Genomic DNA, 26,748 nt, shown 5'->3' on the forward strand with positions numbered 1-26,748 from the left:
TCAGGATCGCTAATGGCTTATAAATGGTTAACAGAACAGCAGCCAGAGACGACCACTGTGACAGTCTATAGAAACGTGACAGTCTAGCGAGATGATTGACTTGGTTGTAGAGCAATCGTCTATCGTAAGTAGCCTAATCCACGCGACCGGATGAGTTGCTCGTGAGCTAATTTTAGTCCAGTGGCCTTATTTTTTGATGTCAACTTTTGTTGTGATCACAAGACTGCGGGTCGGCGAGGAGGTTGGACTGGCCTGAAACATGGCTCTCCAGGTAACTTCCTCTACCCTGAGAAACAACCCCGAAAAACTGCTGGACAAGGGCCCAAGTTATTTCAGGGAAAGGACAAACAGAGGCATTCTCAGTAAGTATACCGTAGCCAGCACTACCTGTATATTTTTCCATTCGTGTACACATACCACAATAGACATCAGCAACAAGTTGGCCTGTTCCCCTTTGTGCTTGGCTGTCATTTAGCTCAGTACGTTGTTACTTGTCTAGTAGGCCATGTTATAGGTAGGCCTACACTAGCGCTATAGTAACATGTTTTTCAGTGACAGTTGACTAGTTTAAATGTTGGTGGGGGAAAACAGGAAGTTTATTGGTAGTGGTAACACTTATTTTAATTGGTATATTAAACGAAGGAAAACTGAGTGAAGTTTTTTATATTAATGCTACGTACCTGTACAAATTTTGAAATATTACACTTTTAAATTACCAGTATATACATTAAAAGAGTAAAGAAATTGTAGACAAGCTGAATTTATGCTGAATGGTAGGAAGTCGATTTTGTGGATTTGTGTTTACGTAAATTACACAACACTAATCTAATTGTGACTGTGTTTTATACGTGTCTCACACATTTGAACAGTTCTTCTAAATGATCATAATTACTGGTTATTATATCTTTTATAACCTTTTGAACTGTCTAATAATTGAGTATTCCCAATTAAATGTTGGTTGATATGTTAATTGTTATGTACAGTTTTTTTTACAGTTTACATGGGTTTTCCTCTTACGTGATAGTTTGCACAACTTCACTTGTCAGTTTTTTTCACAATACAAAATTGTTTTCCTTCGGGAATGTTTTGAAAAATTGGTGTGGGCAGTAGAACAGTGTTTATTTTTCATTGTCATTATTTTAGTGTAATGTCACCTTCTTTATCAATTTCTGCCAGTTTAAAACAAAATTCAAAAATACCGGTATCCAGTTTTGATGCATGAGTCTGGGGATTACGATAAAGGAAACAAGGAATCAAGTGCAATTTGCCTTAGGCCTAATTTTTTTCCAGTGTTGCTAGATTATTTCTACGCTGTACATTGTACCCACTATACTTACATATGTATATCGTAATACCTACGTCCAGTGATATACATGTGCTGGTATAGAGGTGTATTTCCAACAATAGGTACACACCCAAGGTCATTCACAACATGCTAGGGAATGTTATGATTATGGGTTTATTTCACACCCTATTCCCCCTAAGGCTAACCCATTACCAGCATGTTAGGCATACTCAGCTACAAGGGCTTCGCACAGGCTGTACAAAAACAGTTGCAGTGCACGTATAAATTAATGGAGGACAGGCATGTGGCTGGTATGAAAGCTGTAACCACAACCGCTCTGAAGACTTAATCAGTCGTTGATTAGATTTTCCTAGGTCACCTGTTACTTCAAGCTTTTAACTCCAGTTACTGTGTGGAACATGCATGTACTAGGTAGTTCATTAAGTAACATTAAACAAGTGCCTTTGCGTGTATAGCTATTGTTGTTTACGGTACGGCTTAATTGTTTCCATTAACGAGAGGTCCTGCTTTTTCTAGTTAACAGAAAATAGAACACACGTACAGTCTTTTACCATACATTTAAGTTTAAACTTTGTTTTTTATACATGGTGTCATTATTATTTACTCGATTACAACTGACCCCGATGACACAGTTGGTAGAGCGTCTGGTTCATGTAAGATCTGGAAAAAAGAGGAAGTTATAACTTCCTCACTTGGCGTTCAGCATTAAGGGGATTGTGCAACAACTGCTTGACCCCTATCAGTATAATGGCAGGGCGGCTTATTTGCTTTTGGTAAGGCATGTCAGTGAAGCAGCACTAGATGAAAGAGTGGTGGAAATCCGTCCTGCAACAAGGAGGCACATTACATGCACTCTAAGGGGTCCTTCATCATCATATGACTGAAAAATTGTTAAGTACGACGTTAAACCCCAAACACTCACTCACTCACTCTGTTTGATTGTACTTGTATCTTGCGCCTGACGCTGATCCATTATTTACATGTACAAGGGGAGCAAAAATTCCACATTAGCTCATACACATGCTTTGTGTATTGAAATGTACCTGAACCCTTTGGGAGGAGAGAGCTCTAGGAGAAGAAGTAGGAGAAATATGTGTGAAATCAGTTCTAACTTCTTGCCAAAACTGTTATGTCTGTAACTGTGATGTCTGTAACTGTAATGTTTGTAACTGCGATGTCTCTAACTGTGATGTCTGTAACTGCAATGTCTGTAACTGTAATATATGTAACTGCGATGTCTCTAACTGCGATGTCTGTAACTGTAATGTCTGTGACTGTAATATATGTAACTGCGATGTCTCTAACTGTGATGTCTGTAACTGTAATGTCTGTAACTGTAATGTCTGTAACTGTGATGTCTGTCACTGTGATGTCTGTAACTGTGATGTTTCAGGATATGGCCAGGACTCAGCCTGTCCACTTTTATAGTGTTTAAATGTTTGTTTTTTTTCCTCCTCTATTCACTGGAGTAAACTAACCTGTACCTTAGATGGTGCTGTTATCTCAGCAAATACACATTCATGTACATGGCTGTAATTGCTGGTATAATGTTACTTCCCATTGTGACTTATGCATCATGGCTGAAAGGCTATTAAGTGAGGAATGGTGTCAGACCAAGGCTCAAGGGCGGGTATGTCATCTGATACATCCTGTACCCTGGGGATTTAACTATCACCACCCACCCCCCCATTTTCAACAGCACACCAACATGTTATCTCAGGCCACTCCTAAGAAATTGTTGGTGAATACACGAACCAGTTGTATGATTTTTCTAAGAAATTGTTGGTAAATACATGAACCAGTTGTATGATTTTTCTAAGAAATTGTTGGTGAATACATGAACCAGTTGTATGATTTTTCTAAGAAATTGTTGGTGAATACATGGACCAGTTGTATGATTTTTCTAAGAAATTGTTGGTGAATACATGAACCAGTTGTATGATTTTTGTAAGAAATTGTTGGTGAATACATGAACCAGTTGTATGATTTTTGTAAGAAATTGTTGGTGAATACATAAACCAGTTGTATGATTTTTGTAAGAAATTGTTCGTGAATACATGAACCAGTTGTATGATTTTTCTAATGAGTTGCTGAGCACTAAATAATCAAAGTTAATGATGTATGTTAGCAACATCCAGTTACTGTAAATGACCTGTAAGCTTGTTCATGCTTTAATTTTTTTGTTTTGCCTGATGGTGAGAGTTCTAATGGTCTTAAAAAGGTGTTTTGATGTTTGTTTTGAAGGTACTTGTAGGAAGATATCCGACTGGAAACGTACATTTCAGCACTAAAAGTAATATCTTAGGACATTTATTTGCCTCTATAAAATGCTCTTTTTTTAGGCAGAAATTTTGGGGCATTTACAGTATTTGAAGAAAAACAAAATCAGTAATTAAATAACCATGGCTCGAAGTAAGAACATGTGCTACATACATTTACACACAGATTTTTGGATTTTTCACTTTGAAATTCACTTTCAAAAGCTTGAGCAGAAGGTATGGGTACAGCTTCAGTAACATACATGTATGTTATTGAACAAAATATATAATTTAGTCTTTGTGGCTCTTGGTCAGTGGGTTTGGGGAACCAGGCCCGAAGTCTAAAACTTGTACTTTACTGCACTGAACTAAAACTCATTCTTCAATATCTTTAGATCGTATGAGGGTGAGAGTTCTTGAGCAGGATGTTGACACCTTTGGATACTCTTCACTTCCTACATGTATAAAAGTTTAAGAAAATCAGATGTCAGCCATAATTTCTGCCCACCTTTTCATTTTTATGTTTACATTATAGTTATTGACTAAATTTTTATTCTTCCATTGGGTCACACTAATTTAAATTTTTGATCTATAGGCAGAGTGAGTCTTGTTTTTAATGTTGGGGGGGGGGGGGGGGTAGGGTATAACAAAGAAAATATAACAGGTAAATCATCCAACTTGTGGGAAGTGTGTACTGTCCCAGCACTTTTCCTTTTGAAGACTTTTATGTCTTGTGATCAGTAAGCCTTGAAAAACAAAAATCATAAAAACATCAACATCATGCTTGATGAAAAGGTACATTTTCAATATTATTTTTATTCTATTTTTGGATTTTTAACGTTGGCTTGCACATAAAGGACACAAGCTAATATTGATGTTGCTTTGACCAGAGAAATGATTTGTCTTTAATGCATTTTAGATGAAAATATTCTTGGGATATCAATTCCCGAAGTTTTTATTTAATCGTTATATGTTAGCAACCAAGGAAATGGCAGCAACTTTGACTTTATAATTATGCAGCTTGCATTTTGCTATCTGTTCCATACATAGACAGTTATAGAATATATCAATGCATTGAGGAATGTGTCTGTAAATCTGCAACCTTTTCAACCGCTAAAGCACTTTTTAAAGTGGAATTTATGGATACAACTACTGTATTATAAAAATAGGGATAAAAATAATTTGTTTATGTCACTTAAGATGCAAGCTTCATAAAACTGTGCAAATTATTTCTCCACACCCCATAGTTCTCTCAAAGAGTTTCAAAATATTGGACGCCGAGGTGGTTGAAAAAGGTTGAAAAATCAGGGCACATGTACAGTGATCTAATTTTTCAATCTTTTCAATATTGTTCAACCTTTTCAATATTTTTCAACCTTTCAATATTTTTCAACCTTTTCAATCTCCTCTGCAACCAATATTTTGATAGAACTATGGAGTGTGGAGAATTATTTTTTTTAGAGTTTTATGAAGCTTGCATCCTTAAAAACACAATTAAATCATGTTACCATCATTTTCATAATAATTGTATGAAAAGTTGAAAAGGTTGAAGATTTACAGTATTTATTTAAGCTCCTGACTGTACTCAAATTTCAGGCACAAATGTAGATTAAAACCTACTTTAACATGTCAACTTAAGCTTTTTTATGACCCTGTTTATTCAGTCTGTCCCAAGATTAGCGTGATTCTTCATTTGAGCACAACACCATACTGAGGAAAATTTGAAAATCCCAGGCACTAGTGCTGTAAGTGATTACTAGTGCTGTAAGTGATTTAAGATACCCCATCGTCAAATGTCACATAGTCCGATATCACATACTGGTACATGAACGTACTTTATGTACTTGTATGTTAGGGGTAAGATATTGATTTAGTACCTTCCCTGAACTAAGGCTAGTTTTATTTCCATGTTTTAACAAGTGTTTATTTATTCAGTTTAAACTTTATGGCAATACTTAAGATTATCATATATAACTCTAGCTATGGGAACGGTTGGCCATTTGCCCAGCCTAGCTACCACATTAACCGCTCTGAATCGTTACATTCACCAACCTGAATCTTGATCCTGTCCCAACATTGTACGCCACAAAAGAGGTGCCCAGTGCTTGTGAAGGAATTCTAAATTCATATCGTTCATGCAGAAATAATAAAGACTTAGCAAATAACACAGGTGTAACCAACACACCCACTCGGACAGCATCAGAACTTCGCCAATTAACTGACTCCTCTGCTCTTCCTAAAATTAAGATCATCTCATTTTTTCACAATATTTGATTATGGTTTCTTTCTGTTCATTATTAGAACACAAATTAAAGTTAAGACTTATAAACAATTTGTGAATCGCCCTTTACAGGTGTACATCTCATTGGTTTCAGTCAAATCATTTAAAAAAATTTTCAAAGTTTATATTGTTCCGGATGATGCTGAGTGAGGATGACTCAAATTGAAAATGGTGGTTAGAGAATTTTGGCTCGCTGCCGACGCACCGGGTACATTTGTGATAATTGTAACATTATGGTCTGCATTATTTATGAATAATTAGGTGATAATGAGGTCAGAATTACTGCAGGATTAGGGAATATGTTTTTGTAGCACACAGCTTTGGCATGTTCAGGACAGCACACATGAAAAGACCGAGTTCCAGGTTAGTAAATGGAAGAGTACAGATCTGTGTAAATGGAAGAATACAGATCTATATGGAATGGGAGAATACAGGTCTGTATGGAATGAGAGAGTACAGGTCTGTATGGAATGAGAGAGTACAGGTCTATATGGAATGAGAGAGCACAGGTCTGTGTGGAATGGAAGAGTACAGATCTGTATGGAATGAGAGAGTACAGGTCTGTGTGGAATGGAAGAGTACAGGTCTATGTAGAAGGGAAGAGTATAGATCTGTATGGAATGAGAGAGTACAGATCTATATGGAATGGGAGAGGACAGATCTGTATGGAATCGGAGAGTACAGATCTGTATGGAATGGGAGAGCACAGATCTGTATGGAATGGGAGAGGACAGATCTGTATGGAATCGGAGAGTACAGATCTGTATGGAATGGGAGAGCACAGATCTGTATGGAATGGGGGAGTACAGATCTGTATACAATGGGAGAGTACAAATCTGTGTGGAATGGGAGAGTACAGGTCTGTATGGAATGAGAGTACAGATCTGTATGGAATGGGAGAGTACAGATTTGTATAGAATGGGAGAGCACAGATCTGTATGGAATGGGAGAGTACAGATCTGTATGGAATGAGAGAGTACAGGTCTGTATGGAATGAGAGAGTACAGGTCTATATGGAATGAGAGAGCACAGGTCTGTGTGGAATGGAAGAGTACAGATCTGTATGGAATGAGAGAGTACAGGTCTGTGTGGAATGGAAGAGTACAGGTCTATGTAGAAGGGAAGAGTATAGATCTGTATGGAATGAGAGAGTACAGATCTATATGGAATGGGAGAGGACAGATCTGTATGGAATCGGAGAGTACAGATCTGTATGGAATGGGAGAGCACAGATCTGTATGGAATGGGGGAGTACAGATCTGTATACAATGGGAGAGTACAAATCTGTGTGGAATGGGAGAGTACAGGTCTGTATGGAATGAGAGTACAGATCTGTATGGAATGGGAGAGTACAGATTTGTATAGAATGGGAGAGCACAGATCTGTATGGAATGGGAGAGTACAGATCTGTATGGAATGAGAGAGTACAGATCTGTAAACATTGGGAGAGTACAGAACTGTATGGAATGAGAGAGTACAGATCTGTATGGAATGAGAGAGTACAGATCTGTATTTCTGAAAGCCGAGCCTGGAAGAATGAAACAGATCACAGGTCTAATATAACTCTTACTTTAACGTCTAACTTGGCATATTATATAGCAGTTGAGAGGTGTGAGGGACACCATTTCAGTGTCCATTCTTGTGGGAGGTGATATATAAAGCTGCATGAGAGCCTCCTTGGCCCAGGTGCATTGTGTGCCAGCACAGCGCAGTGACCCAGGAGCTGCTTAAACGATTCTGCAATGGCCTGATGGGAGAATATACAGGGCATACAAATACTGTCCATAGTCAGGAGATAGTTGTAATGGTTCAAACATGTATTTATTTGATTGGTGTTTTACGCCGTACTCAAGAATATTTCACTTATACGGCGGCGGCCAGCATTATGGTGGGAGGAAAGAGGGCAGAGGCCGGAAACCCACGACCATCCGCAGGTTGCGGCCAGACCTTCCCACTTACGGCTGGAGAGGAAGTCAGCATGAGCTGGACTTAAACTCTCAGCGACCGCATTTGTGAGAGACTCCTGGGTCATAACGCTGCGCTAGCGCGCTAACCAACTGAGCCACGGAGGCCCCTTCAAATATGTAAAATGATCACTGTCTAGAATTAACCTGAATTAGGCAATGTTTTTTTTTTAGACTTTGTTTTGTGCCTTTTATGAAACTACAAATTGATTACTTTGTCCTGTTTCTGACTTGGAAGGAACTAAATCCTTGTGGCCCATGAGTGTGTACATGATTCTGTGGTCATTCCTTCCATTCCACAGCCTTGAGTTTACCATCCTGAATTGTGTCATGTTTTGCGAGCTTTGATCACACGGATATATCTTGCAAATCAAACTTATCAAACTTAAAGGCAGAGTCGTCAATTTTACCAGACATTATAGTTCTAAATTATGGATCAGAATAATTTGTTTACCAAAAATGAAACTGCTTCAGCTAGGAATTATTATTTCCAGTGCTTTAAATATGGTATGATTTTACCAATCTGAAAAGAACTGTTTCTCTGAAATCAATTTACATGTACACCAATTACACATTCTTGAAAAATTGCATCTAGGGAGGAGAGTGGAAATTTAATGAGATTATTTTTTCTTAAGAATATCTAAATATGGTTGCCAAGACCGGGTTATTATTCCAAATGCAGGTCAGGAATTCTGCTCCTAACTATTTTTTTTTTAATTTAGAACTCGTTATAATGTCTGATAAACATGTGACCAAATATTTTCTGCATTTAAATTTTAAAAAATTCATTTGGCGAATGATATGTTTCCATCAGCTTACAAGTACTGTTCAAATTGAAAATATTTAATGGCCATAATTTTGCAAGATACTCTTGAAGACTACTTCTCATATAGCATGCACACAGGGTTTCAGATTCTAAAATTTATGCTGTTAACATCGGCGTATACCCACACCAGACCTGCACAATTAAGCTATAATGTGTTAAATGGCGAATACACATGTACATCTTGTACAAACATACATTATAACTATTAGAAAATCAAATATGTCAGATTGAGTGTGTAGGAAGGTTTGTCAGCAACGTGTGGATGGTTGTGGGTTCCTTTGGGCTCTGCCCTGCCCAAAACTCCAATAAAAGAAAGAAATAAAGAAATATGTCAGATTGAGTCCATAAAACATTTCTAGACTGCACATTTTCATAGATCTGCAAAAGTTCTTTTGATGCCCAATGCTGGAATGAGTTCACCCAGTGAATGTATTATAAGCTCTGCCAAGTACTCACCGTGACTGGGCTTTCAAAATTGTGACAGAAAAAATACTAAATGCTAATTTTATTAATGCTTTTGATAAAACTTGAGACTTCATGCACATGAAGATTATGGTAGTTGCTGTGGCATATCCATACTGTGCACTGTACATTATTTTGCTTTAGATTTATTATAAGATGTTTAATTTCAACCTCATGAATATTCATCAGCTTGTAGATGAATATGCATTGATGAAATAATGTGAAATAATTTTATTTGGCGAAAGAGTTAATGTGTAACGTTCTTGTAACCGTAATTAGATAATTGCATACAAATCATGACAAGAACATACAATGTATATGTCTAATGTGTAATTAATGCAAAAAGTCTCGAATCTTATATCTACACGTTTAACAGTTTATATTTCATTGTTGTGATGAACATCTGTGTGGAGTAAGGATAGCTCATTATGGAATGTAATGAGGCAGGAAATAATCATTAAAGGGTCAAATCCCATAAGCATATAATGCATATGTTTATTAAGGTAAAATATGAAATTGGTTCGGCCATTTGGACTGTAATTATGGTTTGATCTTCACAATGCTTGGGCACTTTTAATTTAATTGAACCAAGAAGAGATTGATGTTTTGCTGGGACTGAGTAGGTTTTAAGAATTAGCACGAAAGAGTTTATTGATGAATTTATTTTGGACCTTATTTTTATATACGTTTTCATACATATGGACATCTCTGAACATGCACATTATGTCCACGTGTAACAAAGGAGCTAAAATTACTGATCTAAATTAAGACTGAAGACACATGCAAAAGTAACCGGAAAAGGTTTAGTTACTGATGCATGAATTTGTCACATTGTGAACTGTTACAAAAGGCCTCTGTGTGAAGCCACTTTTGGCTCAGATACTGATAAAGTTGAAAGGGTTATCTCCCTTGGTACCAGAACAGGTTTTGATGGTAAAGCTGGCCATTGTATCTGCATTTACTCTGCATATGCGTTTTATACATTTGCATAGAGATATGCATCGACTTTATCATTTTTTGCTCGCCTGTGCAGGCTACATACCACATAATTCATGTCATACCCAGAGTGTCGGCGTCAGATAACAGCAAGCAAGCAATGTTAAACAAAATGTTAGGGGTGGTATCTTAGAAGTGAGTACTGAATTATGTATTGAGCTCAGGTCTTGTACACATGTAGAACATAACATGAGAGAGGTGTTCCATCGCATATTAAATATCGTTAAGTACAAAATTCATGGTTAAGTGTATTGTGTGTTAGAGTCAATGTTACGCACAATGTTAGGGGTGGCATGTTAAAAAGTACTGGGTCTGCAAGCAACCTGCGGATGGTCGTGGGTTTCGACCCACCATAATGCTGGCTGCCGTCGTATTAGTGAAATATTCATGAGTGTGGCCTAAAACACCAATCAAATAAATAAATAAATAAATAAAAAGTACTGCCTGCGTTGACCTGAAGATTTACATGCATATAAAGCACAGTGAGACAAGAGGGATTTTCCATTGCTGATACTCTGTGTGCATATAGTGGTTTGTTGAAGTCATTCTCCCATGTACTGACCAACACTCTCAGGATGAAATTGAATTTTTCTTTTTTCTCCTCCCGTGTTCTGTCTTTGAATGAAAAAGACGCTAGTAAATGTCCATATCTGGCAAGGAAGGTTTTAATTTTGCTGCTGTAAGCCATTTATCAAACTTCAGACTCTTGAAAACGAAACCGAAACCTGGAGGCAAAAATTGGAATTACAAATGAGTGAGTGAGTGAGTGCTTGGGGTTTAAGGTCGTACTTAACAATTTTTCGGTCATATGACGACGAAGGAATCCTTAGAATGTTTGTAATGTGCCTTCTTGTTGCAGGATGGATTTAAACCGCTCTTTTATCTAGTGCTGCTTCACTGAGACGCCTTACCGAAGGCAAGTAAGGCGCCCCGCCTGAGTCATTATGCTGATACGGGTCAACCAGTCGTTGCACTATCCCCTTCATGCTGAACGCCAAGCGAGGAAGCTGCAACTTTCTCTTTTAAAGTCTTAGGTGTGACTCGACCCAGGATTGACCCTGGATCTACTGCTTGGAATTCCAAACGAAGCCTGGTTCATTAACACCACTTGACACCACGGGAAGGGAACCAGCCAGACTGTGTGCCCTCAGTCACTTGTTCTATGCTAATGTCAAAAATAGAATGATCGGAAATGACAAAAGTCAGTCAGATTATTCGTAAGCACCGATTTGGAAGAGACCAAAGTGGAGTACTATGTTCATGTTCATTTCATATACCCCTCTGCTTCCAAAAATTGCCTTTTTAAATCTGATCAGTGAAAAGGGAGGTAACTCGTAACACGAACAGGCTGCTTTGGATACGTTCAAATTGAGTTTACGCAAAATTTTTCTTTCAAAATCAACCTCAGATTGAATAAATAGAACCATACATTGAGTTTTGTATTTGGTCGACAGATCAAATACCGGTACGTCCAAACTTCTATGAACTCCTGGCATATTAAGTACGGTAAAATTACAAAATTCACAACTTCGGTACTTATGTATTAAGCTGAAGTGTTGTATTCATGTCTTCCATGGGCAAGCTCTTGCACCTTTCCAAATCTAAGTTTCTCTTTAATAGCGTCATGTGCGAGGAGGGGGAAAATCTGCCACAATATTGCACATCTAATTTCATGTATATAAGATTGAGTTAACTTAACTCAAACAACACACCTTCTTCCTGTGTGATTAAGCGAGGAAAAGCAGTCTAATTATTTCTGTAACCATTGTCTTAGATCTGAGATCTATTTCACTCTTCACAGCCTAGCTATCAGAAATACAAATCTGTACACTATAACTGGATCTCTGTCTTTTCAAGTGAGCTGTCCACAATGCCTTGGTAGAGTGCCCGGTTTGGGAGTGGTAGATCCAGAATTAATCCTGGGTCGAGTCCTAAGATTTTAAAAGAGGAAGTTGGAACTTCCTCGCCTGGCGTTCAACATGAAGGGTATAGTGCAACGACTGGTTGACCTCTATAAGCATAATGGCTCGGGCAGGGCAGCTTACTTGCCTTTGGTAAGGCGTCTCAGTGAAGCAGCACTAGATAAAAGAGGGGTGGAAATCCGTCCTGCACCAAGGAGGTACATTACACACACCCTAAGGCTTCCTTTGTCATCATATGACTGAAAAATTGTTGAGCACGACTTTACACCCCAAGCACTCACTCACTCACTCCCTCCCTCAAAGCTGATGTGCTGTAATGCTGCAGTAATTCCGTCTTCATATCACCTACATGTGGTCATTTATGAGTGATAAAACCCATAATTATATTTGGATATTTGGATTGAAAACAGGAAGATTTATACCATTAAACAGTCAATAGACAACTTGCTTGAGAGTCTTTACTTTAATTTGTTGAATAATAAACAGAAGAAAGTGTAAGCAGTTATTGTGAAAAAAGGTGATTGTATTTGGAAAGAGCAGCCAAGTCGAAAATTCAACGTTTTGTGACGTTTAAATGCTGTCCGAATGGATGTGTCCATTACATTTGTGTTGATTGTTAAGTCTTTATTTTTCCTGCATGATGAGGTGATTCAGATATGAATTTGGATCACAGGAAACCTTTTTGTCGTTGTGTACAGTTATGACACCCTGAGGATAGTACGGGCGCCAGAGTCCTGAGTGATTAATGTGGAGTCTGGGCTAGGCTCAAGGACACCCAGTCTCAGCTACCATTGTCTGTGAAGCCCTAACATATTAATCTAGCCTTTCCAGGCCATAACCTAGTATATACACCGATAAAAAGGTGTAAATGGTGACAGGTGTTTAACTTAATATATAAAACAGATCAAAAGCAACTTTGCCATGCACCATAAGACTATAAAAGCCTTGGGGCCATGGGAAGTCACAGTACTTCATTGAAGTTTTGCATACATTCATTCAGTTTGCATTATCGTATAGGTGAGCTCTTTGGTAGCCTGGTTAAAAAGTTTTCTTTGTAAAATTAATTATAAAGCTACCATGTACGTTATTATTAAAACCTATTAAAAATCTTGTCCGTGTCTGAGTTACTCATTTTGCCTGATTCTGAGATTTAAGTGGCAATTTGAGATTTTTTCTATGTGAAAAATGTAAGTTTCATCTCCTAATAAAATATTTAATGACTCTAAAAATGCAAATTTGTGGACAAATACAGAATTCATGTAAAAAGTACATATATTTGGAGATGTAATTAGTTTTGCATTATGCATTTAAAGGGTTTTCTAATGGCCATATTTATACATTGAACCAACAGAGACAGGGTACTTAGATATGACTGCTGTTTAAATGTTGACCCTTATGAATAATTAATTTTTTTCTTGTAAAAGATTTATTTTTAGTTTTTCTATATGATTAAAAATTATTTGGCATACGTCTAGATGCTGTTGACATAGTACCCGGCAAAATCCATAATGTATGGAGCGCTTTTGTCTTTTTCTTGCTGGTGCTGCACATTGAAGATTGGTCCTGATTGAAAACCTGCATCACAGCCAGTCATGTGATGTCTGGAAGCGGTGAGGTCATGTGACCAGCTGTGTCTGCACGGAAATCAATTCTTTGTTGTTGTCGTCATATGGTCATGTCGTCAAAGCTGGGCATGACATAATGTAGCGGTCTGGTCTGGTCATCGTGTCTGTATCAACGGCGGTGGTATTATCCGATATTGATTTTTGGAAAGGGAGGGGAGGGGTGTGAAGGGTGATAAATTGCGTCGAGGCTGTATGGGAAGATGGCAGCTCATCTTTGGGGCAGCCCAAGGCTTGATTTCGCCGGGTGAGACTGAACTGACACGCTTGGCTGCTTTTAGGACCATGGACTGGTACATGTAGCCGTTGGTGTGGAACCACCAAACTGGAGTCCTTCAGTAGGTCATTAAGTATCAGATCTTGGGGCTGGATTTGTACATGTCAGGGAGGCTGCTATTATCCTGGCTATTATCTGGGCTATGGGGTGTGACTCTTTCTCATGGTCATCTCCTCATGTAGCATTGTCTGTTTGCAAGTGTGCATGTCAGTGACTAAGCCTGTAAGCTAAACCTCTGGCCAGGGATGAGCACATGAAGCTTGAGTTACAGGATCAGTGTCTTATCTTGTTTTTCTCCGAGGTTTATACAGTATACATGTCTATTGTGTCTCATCTTGTTTTTCTCCGAGGTTTATACAGTATACATGTCTATTGTGTCTCATCTTGTTTTTCTCCGAGGGTTATACCCAATATGTATCTCTTGTGTCTCGTCTTGTTTTTCTCCGAAGTTTATACACTGTACGTGTTTCTTGTGTCTCATCTTGTTTTTCCCTGAGGTTTATACAGTATACATGTATCTTGTGTCTCATCTTGTTTTTCTCCGAGGTTTATACAGTATACATGTCTCTTGTGTCCCATCTTGTTTTTCTCCGAGGTTTATACAGTATACATGTCTCTTGTGTCTCATCTTGTTTTTTTCCGAGGTTTATACAGTATACATGTCTCTTGTGTCTCATCTTGTTTTTCTCCGAGGGTTATACCCTATAGCTGTCTCTTGTGTCTCATCTTGTTTTTCTCCGAGGTCTGTACCCTATACATGTCTCTCGTGTCTCATCTTGTTTTTCTCCGAGGTTTATACAGTATACATGTCTCTTGTGTCTCATCTTGTTTTTTTCCGAGGTTTATACAGTATACATGTCTCTTGTGTCTCATCTTGTTTTTCTCCGAGGTTTATACCCTATAGCTGTCTCTTATGTCTCATCTTGTTTTTTTCCGAGGTTTATACAGTATACATGTCTCTCGTGTCTCATCTTGTTTTTTTCCGAGGTTTATACAGTATACATGTCTCTTGTGTCTCATCTTGTTTTTCTTTGAGGCTTATACCCTATACATGTCTCTCATGTCTCATCTTGTTTTTTTCCGAGGTTTATTCAGTATACATATCTCTTGTGTCTCATCTTGTTTTTCTCCGAGGTTTATACAGTATACATGTCTCTCGTGTCTCATCTTGTTTTTTTTCTGAGGTTTATACTCTATACATATCTCTTGGCAGACATTTTCTGCCTGATGTGCACATATATTAGTTATATGGTGTAGTTCTCAATCTCTCTAACATGTCCACTGTCTGGAGCTGCATGTAATAGCTGATATTAACTTTCCATTTTTGTGCATGGGAACTTCTCGTTTTTCCTATTCATTCCAGTGCCCTCTGAAAACTTTCCGTTTTTGTGGATGGGAATTTCTCGTTTTTCCTATTCATTCCAGTGCCCACTGAAAACTTTCTGTCTTTGTGCATGGGAATTTCTCGTTTTCCCTATTCATTTCAGTGCCCACTGAAATCCGTTTTAGTTTTTCTGACATCTCGTGGGTCACCAGTAAATGCAAAAAAAAAAAAAAAAAAAAAGAAAAAACAAAATGTTCACTGAATTATGAACAGGTATAGTATCTGTATCAGTGTGGTTGAGGCTGCTCTGTGGCTCAAAAGCCAGAGTGGTATTCCTCAGTTTTCAGTGCTACATCCTGGTATTTGCAGTGAAACCAATTGTCAGTTTTGCCACTAATTGATCCGTGAAAAAACAAGCTATTTGAGCTCCCACCTCTGTTCCAGTGGTGGACATTGTTAATAGTTTTGTGTTCGTATTTTTGTGAGTATTTTTTTGCTAAAACAAATAATCACCTTACAACTTACTAGGATTTTGTAGAATTTATGAAAATATTTTTAGTGTTTTCAAATTAAAGAATATGATAACGTTTTCCATATTTTGATGTGATGTGCTAGAATTTTGGTATCTTCGCTACTCCAGCAAATTTACACGTAGATATGTGATTATAAGATAAAAGTGAGATTTGGTTTATATAACACAATCATGCTGGCTTCCTCTTCTACTGTAAGTGAGAAGGTCTGCCAGCAACCTGTGGATGGTCGTGAGTTTGCCCCCGGTTTCCTCCCACCGTAATGCTGGCCGCCGGAGAAATATTCTTGATTACAGTGTAAAAGGCCAATAAAATAAATAAATAAATAAATAGAAAAAAGAAAGTCTGTTGTGAGTGATACTAGAATGTACTTTGCTATTATACTGTATTATATTCAACATTTTATCTGTTAGCCTGATAGAATCTTTATGTTAATAGAATGCGTGTGCATTATTTAACAGAATAATGTGCCACAAGAACAGAATACATTCTAGCATCATTCAAACCACAGGCTTTCTGTTAGATTCAACAGATAATTTTATCTGAGAGTGGGGGCTGTTAAACGGTTGATGGATCGGGCTGAGAATTACACGTACGTTTCTAAAAATATACTTTACTGAAAGCCAACCCTTCAGTGTCAAAGAATATCGTAGGTTTTATGGTATTTTTTTGTCGTATAAGGCGAGTTATGCGTGCTGATCTCTGTAGGTTTCGCTTACTGTGCGCTCCATTTTACAAGGTGAAGAGCTGCTGACTCTGAACAGGGCCCAGTTTCACAATGATGTTGTACATTCAGTAATCGCACATATAGGACAATGGTATGGTAATAGCGATGTACAAAATATTGTATGACAAGTAAATATGCGGGAAAAAAATGTTTTGCATCACTTTGTGAAATTGGACCCTGCTGTCTACTTGTGTCAGCATATGATCCATACCACCCTCTGCGGAGGACGTTGGCTACATTTTGCTCAAATTTTTTCAAAAAAACGCACACAAAAAGAGCTCATATTCATAAACTTTTCATATTCCTGGTATGATTATGTGCAGTTAAATCTGTTATTACTGAATCTGGAATTTTCATTTGGCTGTTTCTGTAAATCAGGGTTGTTTTGGTGGAAATCTGATCATTTTCTGTTTGCAGGAAAATGTGGTAGAAGGAAGAGTGCTGTGGAGTTACTGGAAGCCAGCAAGTCTCAGTATGTGAAGAGCAGTCATGTGTTAGAACAGAGACAAGGTCTAGGGCCAGGGGCAGATCATGAGCCAGTCTCGGCCAGGTGAGATTAAACATGGAAGTGAGATGTGACTAATAGGCTGACTTACACTCAACAAAAATTTAAACTCACGAAAGAGTGAGTGAGTGAGTGAGTGCTTGGGGTTTAACGTCATACTCAAGTTTTCAGTCATATGACGACGAAGGAATCCTTAGGGTGCGTGTAATGTACGTGTAATGTGCTTCCTTGTAGCAGGACAGATTTCCACCGCTCTTTTATCTAGTGCTGCTTCACTGTGACGACTTACCGAAGGCAATTAAGCCGCCCCGCCCAAGCCATTATACTGATACGGGTCAACCAGTCGTTGCACTATCCCCTTCATGCTGAACGCCAAGCGAGGAAGTTACAACTTCCTCTTTTAAAGTCTTAGGTGTGACTCGATCAAGGATTGATTCTGGATCTACCGGTCCCGAAGCGGACGCTCTACCAACTGTGCTATCTGGGCCGGTAACTCACAAAAGAAAAAAATGCTATGTTAAAATGATCTTTCATGAAACATGCCCCTAAAAATTCTTTATTTGTATACTGATTGATTTATTTTCCTCAAATCAAGCGTCCCATTTTCAAATGACCACTCCCAGTGAGTTTATTCACAAGTTGAGTTATTCATGTTGTGTGACATGAAGGATGACAATGTCCGTCATGCCTGACCAGTACATCATGGTCACTCCTTTACAGTTAGACAGTAATAGGACGCCCACAATGTGGAATTTTGTCGCTTGTCAACATGGCACAGATCAACTCATTGAGGCAGCGTGCCATTGGCTTGATCAATACGGGAATATCACTAACTCTTGGATGGTACGTGAGAAGGTCTGTCAGCAACCTGCGGATGGTCGTGGGTTTCCCCCGGGCTCTGCCCGGTTTCCACCCACCATAATGCTGACCGCCGTTGTATAAGTGAAATATTCTTGAGTACGGCGTAAAACACCAATCAAAAAAAAAAAAAAAAAAAAAAAACTCTTGGATGTGACTCATTCCACCATCAGTCACTTAAATACACGTTTCTGACAGACTGGGAGAACTGTAAACAGCCCACATGGCCGATGACCAAGTGTGACCACACCCACTCAGGATTGCCACATGTGGCTTCAGCACCTCAAAGGTCAGCTCTGACTGGCGACATGAAACTGCTGATGAAACTGTTGGGCTACAAAACAGGCAGATTTCAGCCCAGACAGCTCGAAACTGCCTCAGGGAGGCCAGCCTCCGAGAATTGTATTTGGCCAGAAATAAACGGTACAAAGTTGAACAGTATGTGATTTAATTGGCATGGCCTATTCAGCATGGCTTAATCACTTTGAATTTTGGAAATGCCTCGTTAATTCATCTGACCAACAATGCCGTAACAAGAAATGCTGTATTTTTGTAAACATCAAGGGCGAGCACCACCAATAACGTGACTGTAAAAACAGAGATAAGCGATGCATATTTTATGTGCAGTGTTACTTAGGCCACTTGTAAACATTTATATTAAAAGTACTTAATGAATTCGGCCCTTTGTGGGAAGGTCTGTCAGCAACCTGCGAATGGTTGTGGGTTTCCGCCAGGCTCTGCTCGGTTTCCTCCCACCATAATGCTGGACGCCGTTGTATAAATGAAATATTCATGAGTACGGCGTAAAACACCAATCAAATAAATAAATAAATACTTAATGAATTATTTTCACAAAGAAAACATCCAAAATCTTATAGAATCAGAGAGGAAGGCTGTCAACAACAGTTTTTGCAAAAGCGCGTATTGGCTTAATCCCATAATGAAATTGGTGAAGTAGTGCACTGACTACCAAAGCGGCAAAGATTATAGATTTTTAAGGCTGGATTTAACATTAGTCATTGCTAAGGTAAGATTTCTCAGTAATAGTGTATTGCAGAAGATTCAGTTTCTCTGTAAGTAATTGTTGATTATTAAAACGAAATTTTACAGTAATTGATTGCCAAGATAAGAATGGAGCTGTGTTGTGGAGAGGAAGGTGTTGTGAGGCTGCTTCCTGACAGTTTGAGGAATGAGTTGTGTGGAGTCGGACCAAATGTGAGTTAAGAATGCCCCCTGTTAGGAACATTGCCTTCAGCTCCAGGTTACATCGGTTACTGCTGAGTGAGGCAATGCGTTGGCTCACAACAACTAATAATAGCCTTGTTAAACCCAGCTGATTTCTTGACAGCTCCGAAACTCTTTGATTGCAGGGTCTAAGCACGTCTGCATTAGTTTGCATTTACATGTACTGGTACATGCGTGCTTGCTTCTTCCAGCATAACCAGGCTCATCTTACTTTATAGTGCCGGTGTAAGGACGGGATGTGAGAAATGTATGTATCACGTAATGCTTTTAGAAATGAAGACAAATTTTACCAATGCCTTGTTGTTTTCAGGATATTCCCAAATTTGTATCATCCAAGACTTTGGTGGTGTAATATTCTTGATTTGTCTGTATCTAACAGATGCAGATATGGGTGCATACAAGACTTTAGAATTTGGACATTTTGAAAGAATTTAAGAAGAAACTTTGAAAATGTTATAATTCATATTTAGGTATTTTTCTCCGAGAGGATGGTTTTTATGTCAGTAAGATATGGAAATCAGTCCTTGTGGTAATTAAGTCTGCAAGGCCGAGTGAGTATAGGGGATGTGTACTTGCAGTGGGGTAGATAAGGCATGTGGAGTGGTGCGTTAAGCAATACCAAATTTTTCGCCTGGGTAAGGTAATTGAAATTACACGCAGGTTTGTTTGCCTGCTGTCAGTCACCGAGTTGGGGCTGGTTAAAATTTCCATTCCAGTTTAAACATTATTTTATGCCAAGAAAAAATTATTAAGGGGATTTCTTCGAAAAGAATCCTTGGTTATTTGGACTTGTATCTCCAACAGACGCAAGGGCTGTGCGTAGTATCTGAGGTTTGTTTAGACAGGTTCATAAACTGGTAAAAACTGGATTTTGAAGATAGTCCCTTGCAGCTTTTAGCCTTAAAAACATTGCTTTTCTGCAGGAAGCAACATATGTTCATAAAAAGTAGAATTTTATTTTTGGAATGGGATTAGGCTATTCCAAGTACATGCATGTCTGTGAAAATAAGCAAAGTTCATTGCAGGTCACCAGAGGGTATTCAGCACTGTGCATGAATTCAACACTGACTAGGCATCCGGTATTGCAGTGTGCATCGGAACATTTATAGTTCACTGTGAGCAGGTGACTGAGATATCTACTCTGTTTCTTGGACAGAGAAATACAAACAGTTTCTTAACCTATCTTTGTGACATGGATAATGACTGTCCGAGATGTTTCTGGGTATTGACTGTGGATGAATTGTAAGTTTGAGAGGATGCAGTTCATTTATTTTCCTTGTGGAGAGTTTTCCAAGACTACCTCTGAAAGTCAGTGGACATTGATCATGCTTTCTTCAGCCATGTTTTTTTTGTTTTTTAAGAGAAAAATATGTTCCTGCAGCCACTGCTATGTAGTTATAATTGCAAGGTCTGTTAAATTTAAATATTTTTATTTGATTTATTTGATTGATGTTTTACGCTGTACTCAAGAATATTTCACTTCTACGACGGCGGCCAGCATTATGGTGGAAGGAAACCGGGCAGAGCCTGGCGGAAACCCACGACCATCTGCAGGTTGCTGAGGCCTTCCCACTTATGGCCAGAGAGGAAGCCAGCATGAGCAGGACTAGACCTCACAGTGACCACATTGGTGAGAGACTCTTGGGTTATTACGCTGCACTAGCGTGCTAACCGACTGAGTCACGGAGGCCCCTTTTAACATTTTAATTACAAGCAATAATCAAGTATTTAGTACTAGCCTGTAGTTAAAGACTGATTTTGTTCTACAGTTCCATCCTGAGTGGGGTAGGACATTTTAATATCAGTGTCTTTTGGATACATAATAAATGAGGACTCACCCATGTACATATACACAGCATGAATTTCTCAAATAACGCTGAAATGAATGCCAGCAAAATATTTACTATATTTTATTAACTCATTTATACAATATGCATGTATACATTTTTTCATGCGATAAACAAATCATCACACATGTGAAAGGGTGAATGAGCCCCCAGATACATCTGAATGTTTGACAGAGAAAGGAGTGTTAAATAAATCTACATGATACCCTAACCATATGCATCATTCTGCGCTCACTAATAACTGTAATGCCTAGAGGGAATTGTAGTTTTTGCTAAAATTCCTGGGACACACGAGCTTGGGTGGGTTTGAAGGCTGACAGTTTCTCACTCCAACCCTGATTCACTCTCCCCATGGGGGTAAGAAAATGACTGGAACATGTGGTGTTATCTGCCTGTGGATGCACCCTTGTGAACTGAAGCTGTGTTGGTCATCACGCTGGTTTCCTGAAGGGGTCATCTGTCATACACCGGTATCACACTGCCTTTGTATCTGCTATAATCATGTTACGTAGGCTGTTATGATATCAGTTCAGTGAAGAATTACCATAGTAACACAGCTAATTGTACGTTATCGGGTTACACAGAGGTATAATACATGTAGAACTTCCAACACCGTGCTTTTGGCATGAAAAGCTCTGTATAACCCTGGAACTTCCCAGATAAATGGAATTAAATATTCGAGAATTTCTAGGCCTACATGTAGGAAAAGCATTTTAATTTAAAGGAAACGTGATAAGCATTGATTTGTCTTAGAAAATTCTCTACATGTATATATTAAATTATTGAATATAAGTTATTAATTTTACTCTTGTAGAAATATTGATAAAAGTATTGCTCATTTTATTTCCAATACATGGAATGTAGGAGGTAATCTAGTGTACTTGTAGGTGCCAGATTTGAAGGTTTTAGATGGATATTCTGAATTCAGGAATTAAAAGAGAAAACAAGGTGAAAATGAAATGCAAGAGCATCAAAACTTATTTGCAAATATGATTTTATTTCATAAATATTTTTTTCATTTCTTTTTTTTTTTTTTTTTTAGGGGAAAAGGGTTCCAGTATTTGAAAATATTTTTGTATGGTGGGTGTTTGGGACCACCTTTTGGTATTTAAGGTTGATGTATAATAATGCCCTAAACAAGGATGTGATGCATGTCTAATAAATTTATTTGAATGTAAATGTATATCTAAACATATGCATGCAATCTGAACTATGATAATATTTATGAATAAATTAAAAATATAAATATGAGCAAAATCCAGGTTGAACACATTTGTTAGCTGAAAAAAAACAAATTCTAGTGCAAGTATATTTATTAAATATGTTTTTACATCCTCATTTATATCATTATTACAAAAACTATATGTGCCAAAATACCCACCATAGAAAATGGTCCCAATTAACCACCATAGCAAAATTGTTTTCAAGTGCCTGTTTCTCTTTATTTCAAAGAAAAATCAGAAAAAAATTTGAAGACCACATTTACAACTAACTTTTTGAACACTTTCATACGAACTTTATGTAACTTTCATGCCTTCTCCATCTTTAATATGGGTCATTTGTGCATTCCAGCTTCACATACTGAGTCAGAAGTATAGATATGCCAAGGGTAACTCGAGGCACTTGTAATGAACATTGAGAAAACGATTTTCGGTGATCTTGTTTTTCACTGCCTATAATTTTCATTGAACAAATGAGCAAGAATCTATGAACGGATTTCTGCTGTTCTATTCTTGTGTGTATCATACCAGTTCTCAGTCCATCAGAACCAAGCACATTGGTGATATTGCTTACTAATAATAGCTGCCGATTTGGAACCAATATTACTAACACAGGTCCCTTCATTTTACACCAGTGCTGAAGGGCAGTACTTGACTATAAAATAACATTACTGTGGTGATGCAGGCCATTCGAGGACTAAATTCCCAGAGATTGAATCTGAATAGTAAGATTGGATCTCTGTGGAAGGCTGGAAGTGTTAGTAGCCAGCAGATGAGTAATACTACAAATTAGTTTAAGGTCATTGACCATTCTGAGGCCCATGTTAAGAGCATGTTCGTGGAGTGGCAGTTGAATTGATCCACCAGATAAATACTGTAGGTACGCAGGTCCTACACTTGTTTGGATTACATTTCTTCTGTAATTTTTGTTTCAGTTTTTCAGTGAAGTGTGGAGAAATTTGCTGATCATTTTTGTTCCTTAAGAAGACCAAAAACTTTAAAACAGTTTTACAGGAGTTAACCTTCAAACCAGATAAAGGAATGACCAACAACCATGTTTTATGGGTGGCCTGATCTTTCCGTGTTATCCTAAGGGCCCATGTCCCATATCTTATCATGACTAAATTTGTGTTTACTTCTGATTCATGCTGTTAGAAGACGCTCATTGTGGTTGTTGTTTTTGCCTCTTTCCAGAGAGAAGTTTCCCCGCTGTGCCAAGGAGAACGACGGTGAGGTACAGAGTCTTCCACGAGCACATCGCCGTGACAGGAAGTTGAGGTACAGTATCGGGGCATGCGAGAACATACCTCACAGTCTCCAGCCCCCAGCTCGTGTGCGGCCCACAGGTAGAACAACAGGTACTGACAAGACCGGGGTCTACCCGGACATCTCTAACTCGATCTCAGCCCCAGGAGATGTGTCAAAATCGTCCGATGCAAGTGATGAACGTTTGATCATGGACGGTGTTCAGAAGACCACTGATCAAGTTCCGTGCATGAGTGTGTCCCCAAAATACCGACCTCTTATCAGCACAGCGGTTTCAGGAAGAGAAGCCTGTGTCCACAGCAGTATAGACTTGTCAGAGGAACGTCTGTTGCGTAGACAGAAAGCTATTCATCGGTCTCAGTCTGACCTCAGCAGTCGTCATTCACGCAGCAGCGCAGACTTTTCTGACCTAAGCTCGCGCGTTTCCCGGACCAGTGTTGAACTGGAGAGGTTCTTCAATGAAATGGGACTGGACAAAACCGTGATTGACCCTATGTTAAGAAAACAGTCGCAGAGTTTCAGTGAGGTTGACATATTAGAGGGAATGAGTTCTTTGGGCTCTCCAGATGCTCGCAGCAATTGCAGTGGTGTCTCCAAGAGCGAGAAAACAGACCATACAGGTCCCGAGGGTGCGGAGAAACCAATTAGCTCAACCTCTGTAGTTGAGAGAAATGCCCGGATAATAAAATGGCTGTGCAATGTGAAAAAAGCTCGTAATATTGCCGTGAGTACAGAAAAGGCTGAAGCCATCTAAGAGAGCAAAATCATGTGTGATGGTAAGCTGGAAGCCAGTTCTCACATGTTACAAAGTGTGCAGAATTAGGTTACAAATTATAGTATGTAACACTCTCATGTGAAATGGTGTACGCAGTGTGCTTGACAGTGTAGGAAAAAAAACCCCAAAAGACTCACAAAATATCATGGCCATGGTATATCTCTTATCCATGTACCTGAATGTCCCATTACTATTGCACTAACTGTAGGCTGCCAAGCACAACCGAAGTAAATGTTACCTGTGTTGTTGTTGTTGTTACGAAATGAATTTTACCAAAAAACCGTGTTACCAGTACGTATTTGAACATACATCCTTTAGTGCTGTCAAAGGAGGACATATTATACTATAAAAACTAATGTCAACAAATATCCCATGGTGTCCCCAATGTTTTCCTCAAATTGTTGAACGCTTATTAATCCCATCGTGCAGAGGACTATGTATTATGTAGGTCAGTCTGACAGTCGATCACGAAACAGTTTCAGGACAGTTTTTTTTTTGTCACAACGGTAAATCGCATTGAAATGAATCTTGATACATGGCTTTACCATAACGATTAACAGATCAGGTTCAGGGCAATTACATGCCCATCCGTTTTAAGTAACATTTTGGCCAGTTTTATCCTACTTTGGGACCAAAGACAATTTCCTGACTTCTGTAAAACAGTCTAGTTTTATAGAAGTTAACTTTAATCCTGGTACACAACATCACCATGACAAGGTACAGATCAAGTTCAAGTTTTGGGTCGTTTCTTTCATTTTTGACAAAATTATGGCCATAATTGTTCTGTTGTAGACTTTGGCACAGCTATTACTGCAACGACTCGAACTTGTAGAGGATGTGGTATTTCGAAAGCAATATTTTGAGAATGTTTGTTAAATTTGGCTCCATGCATGTACGTGGAGCAGAGTCTCTGTCCCATTCCAACTGGATGCCATTTGTACTGTCTAGTACAGGTCACTCCTACATGGTGTTTTGCATTTCGCATAATGGTAGACCCTATTTCAACCCAAAAAACCTGGAATATGTATAGAAATAGTTATTATATACATATTGATCATTGTTGAGCTTTTACTTTTAACTGCAGTGTATGCAAGTCAGATCTATGGTTGTGATTGTTGAAAACAAATTTATGAAAAACCTACACATACATATAAAACCTCCAGTCCTACTGAAATTCAGAAATACTAACTAGTTTTTCCCATGGATATTTTAGATACCGTACATTTACCCTCGTAATTCTGTACCATTTTGCATGTGCTGTCTTTGTCTGTATAACTGTTTTTGCAAATGTTTCATGACATACCTCTGACTGAAATTCCATTTCCAGTCCACACAGACCTGTTCTCCTCCACCAATGTTAGGCATATTTCAGATAAAATCTATAAAATCAGATTAAATCTATATTTTAATCGTTCCAGATGAAGAGAAACTCTCCACAACCCCTCATAAATCACCTTGCCTTAAATTATTATAACCTAGACATCCTTTCCAAAATAAACAAAAAAACAGTTCTTAAAAAGGAATGTTGATAGTTTTGTGAAAGGCACCCTGTTGCTCACAAAGTGGCTTGGCCTAAAGTTTGACTTACATTCCATACCACTCATGACATACATTTATGTCATCACCATAGCAACTGTCACTGAAGAAACAGTTCATAGTTCTTTAACTAATATTATTAGTTTAAGGAGATGTTTTTCTTCCATGTGAGGATGAGTGAAAAATCTTTGAGTGTGGCATTAGAACACCAATCAAATAAATAAATTTACTTGTATTGAGGACTTTAATAAAGTTTTGTTCAAAGACTTTTACTGCAAGAAAAAAAACCCCAATCTTTTGCCAAAGCATCTGATACATTGTTTCTGTAAGAAGTGTCTTGTGTTGTTATTCCTTATAAAGCTACAGGATAGTGCAGAAATGTCATGTCAAGCAGGGATAGAAGAGGTTTGGTCATATTGACATGCTAGGGTCAAAGTATGTTCCATGTTCTTCAAAATTATGGCACATATGCTTCTGTTCTGTATGCTTCTGGATTATAGACATGTTAATGATGGAAATCAAGTGATCACTGATAGGCATTCTAGCTTGTATTTTGGTCTGAAAATTCAGTGTAGTATGTCTATTAGTTTACAAAAAAACACTTCCAAATATCTTTTGCTGTCTTAGTCTTGGTTGTGTACCCTTACAATGAAGATGCTGAAAAATGAATTTTTAACGAATTCTATTGAAAAAATTTTCCAATTGTTATTCTACAAAACTGTATCTGTATGTTGTATAGGTACGAGTTTTTCTTATATATTTTACGTTTAGGAGGAGATGAGTAAACTTTTCTTTTAATACGATAAGTTTTCCTCCGAAACAGGGTTGTACTGTACATGTTATGAATGGTGCTGTCTTTTTGATATCCTGAAGCACGATATTCAGATTTTTCAAGTAAATGGCCGAAGTTTATTTTCCAAATTTTGGCATACAGTATAACACGATCACTGACCAAAGAGTTTTGTCTATCAACTTTTCTAGATCGAGGTTGGAACGTTTTC

General features: G+C 38.2%; 1 protein-coding gene across 1 annotated transcript; it reads left to right on the top strand.

The window, feature by feature from the left end:
* On the top strand, positions 1–24,337 carry LOC135471696 (protein FAM110C-like). The gene is made up of 3 exons (XM_064751013.1): positions 1–362; positions 16,913–17,045; positions 23,365–24,337. The coding sequence occupies exons 1-3, from the start codon at positions 260–262 to the stop codon at positions 24,188–24,190; spliced, it is 1,062 nt and encodes a 353-aa protein (XP_064607083.1). The 5' UTR covers positions 1–259; the 3' UTR covers positions 24,191–24,337.
* The last annotated feature ends 2,411 nt before the right edge of the window (positions 24,338–26,748 follow it).

This window comes from Liolophura sinensis, chromosome 7, assembly GCF_032854445.1.
Source record: "Liolophura sinensis isolate JHLJ2023 chromosome 7, CUHK_Ljap_v2, whole genome shotgun sequence".
NCBI lineage: Eukaryota > Metazoa > Mollusca > Polyplacophora > Chitonida > Chitonidae > Liolophura > Liolophura sinensis.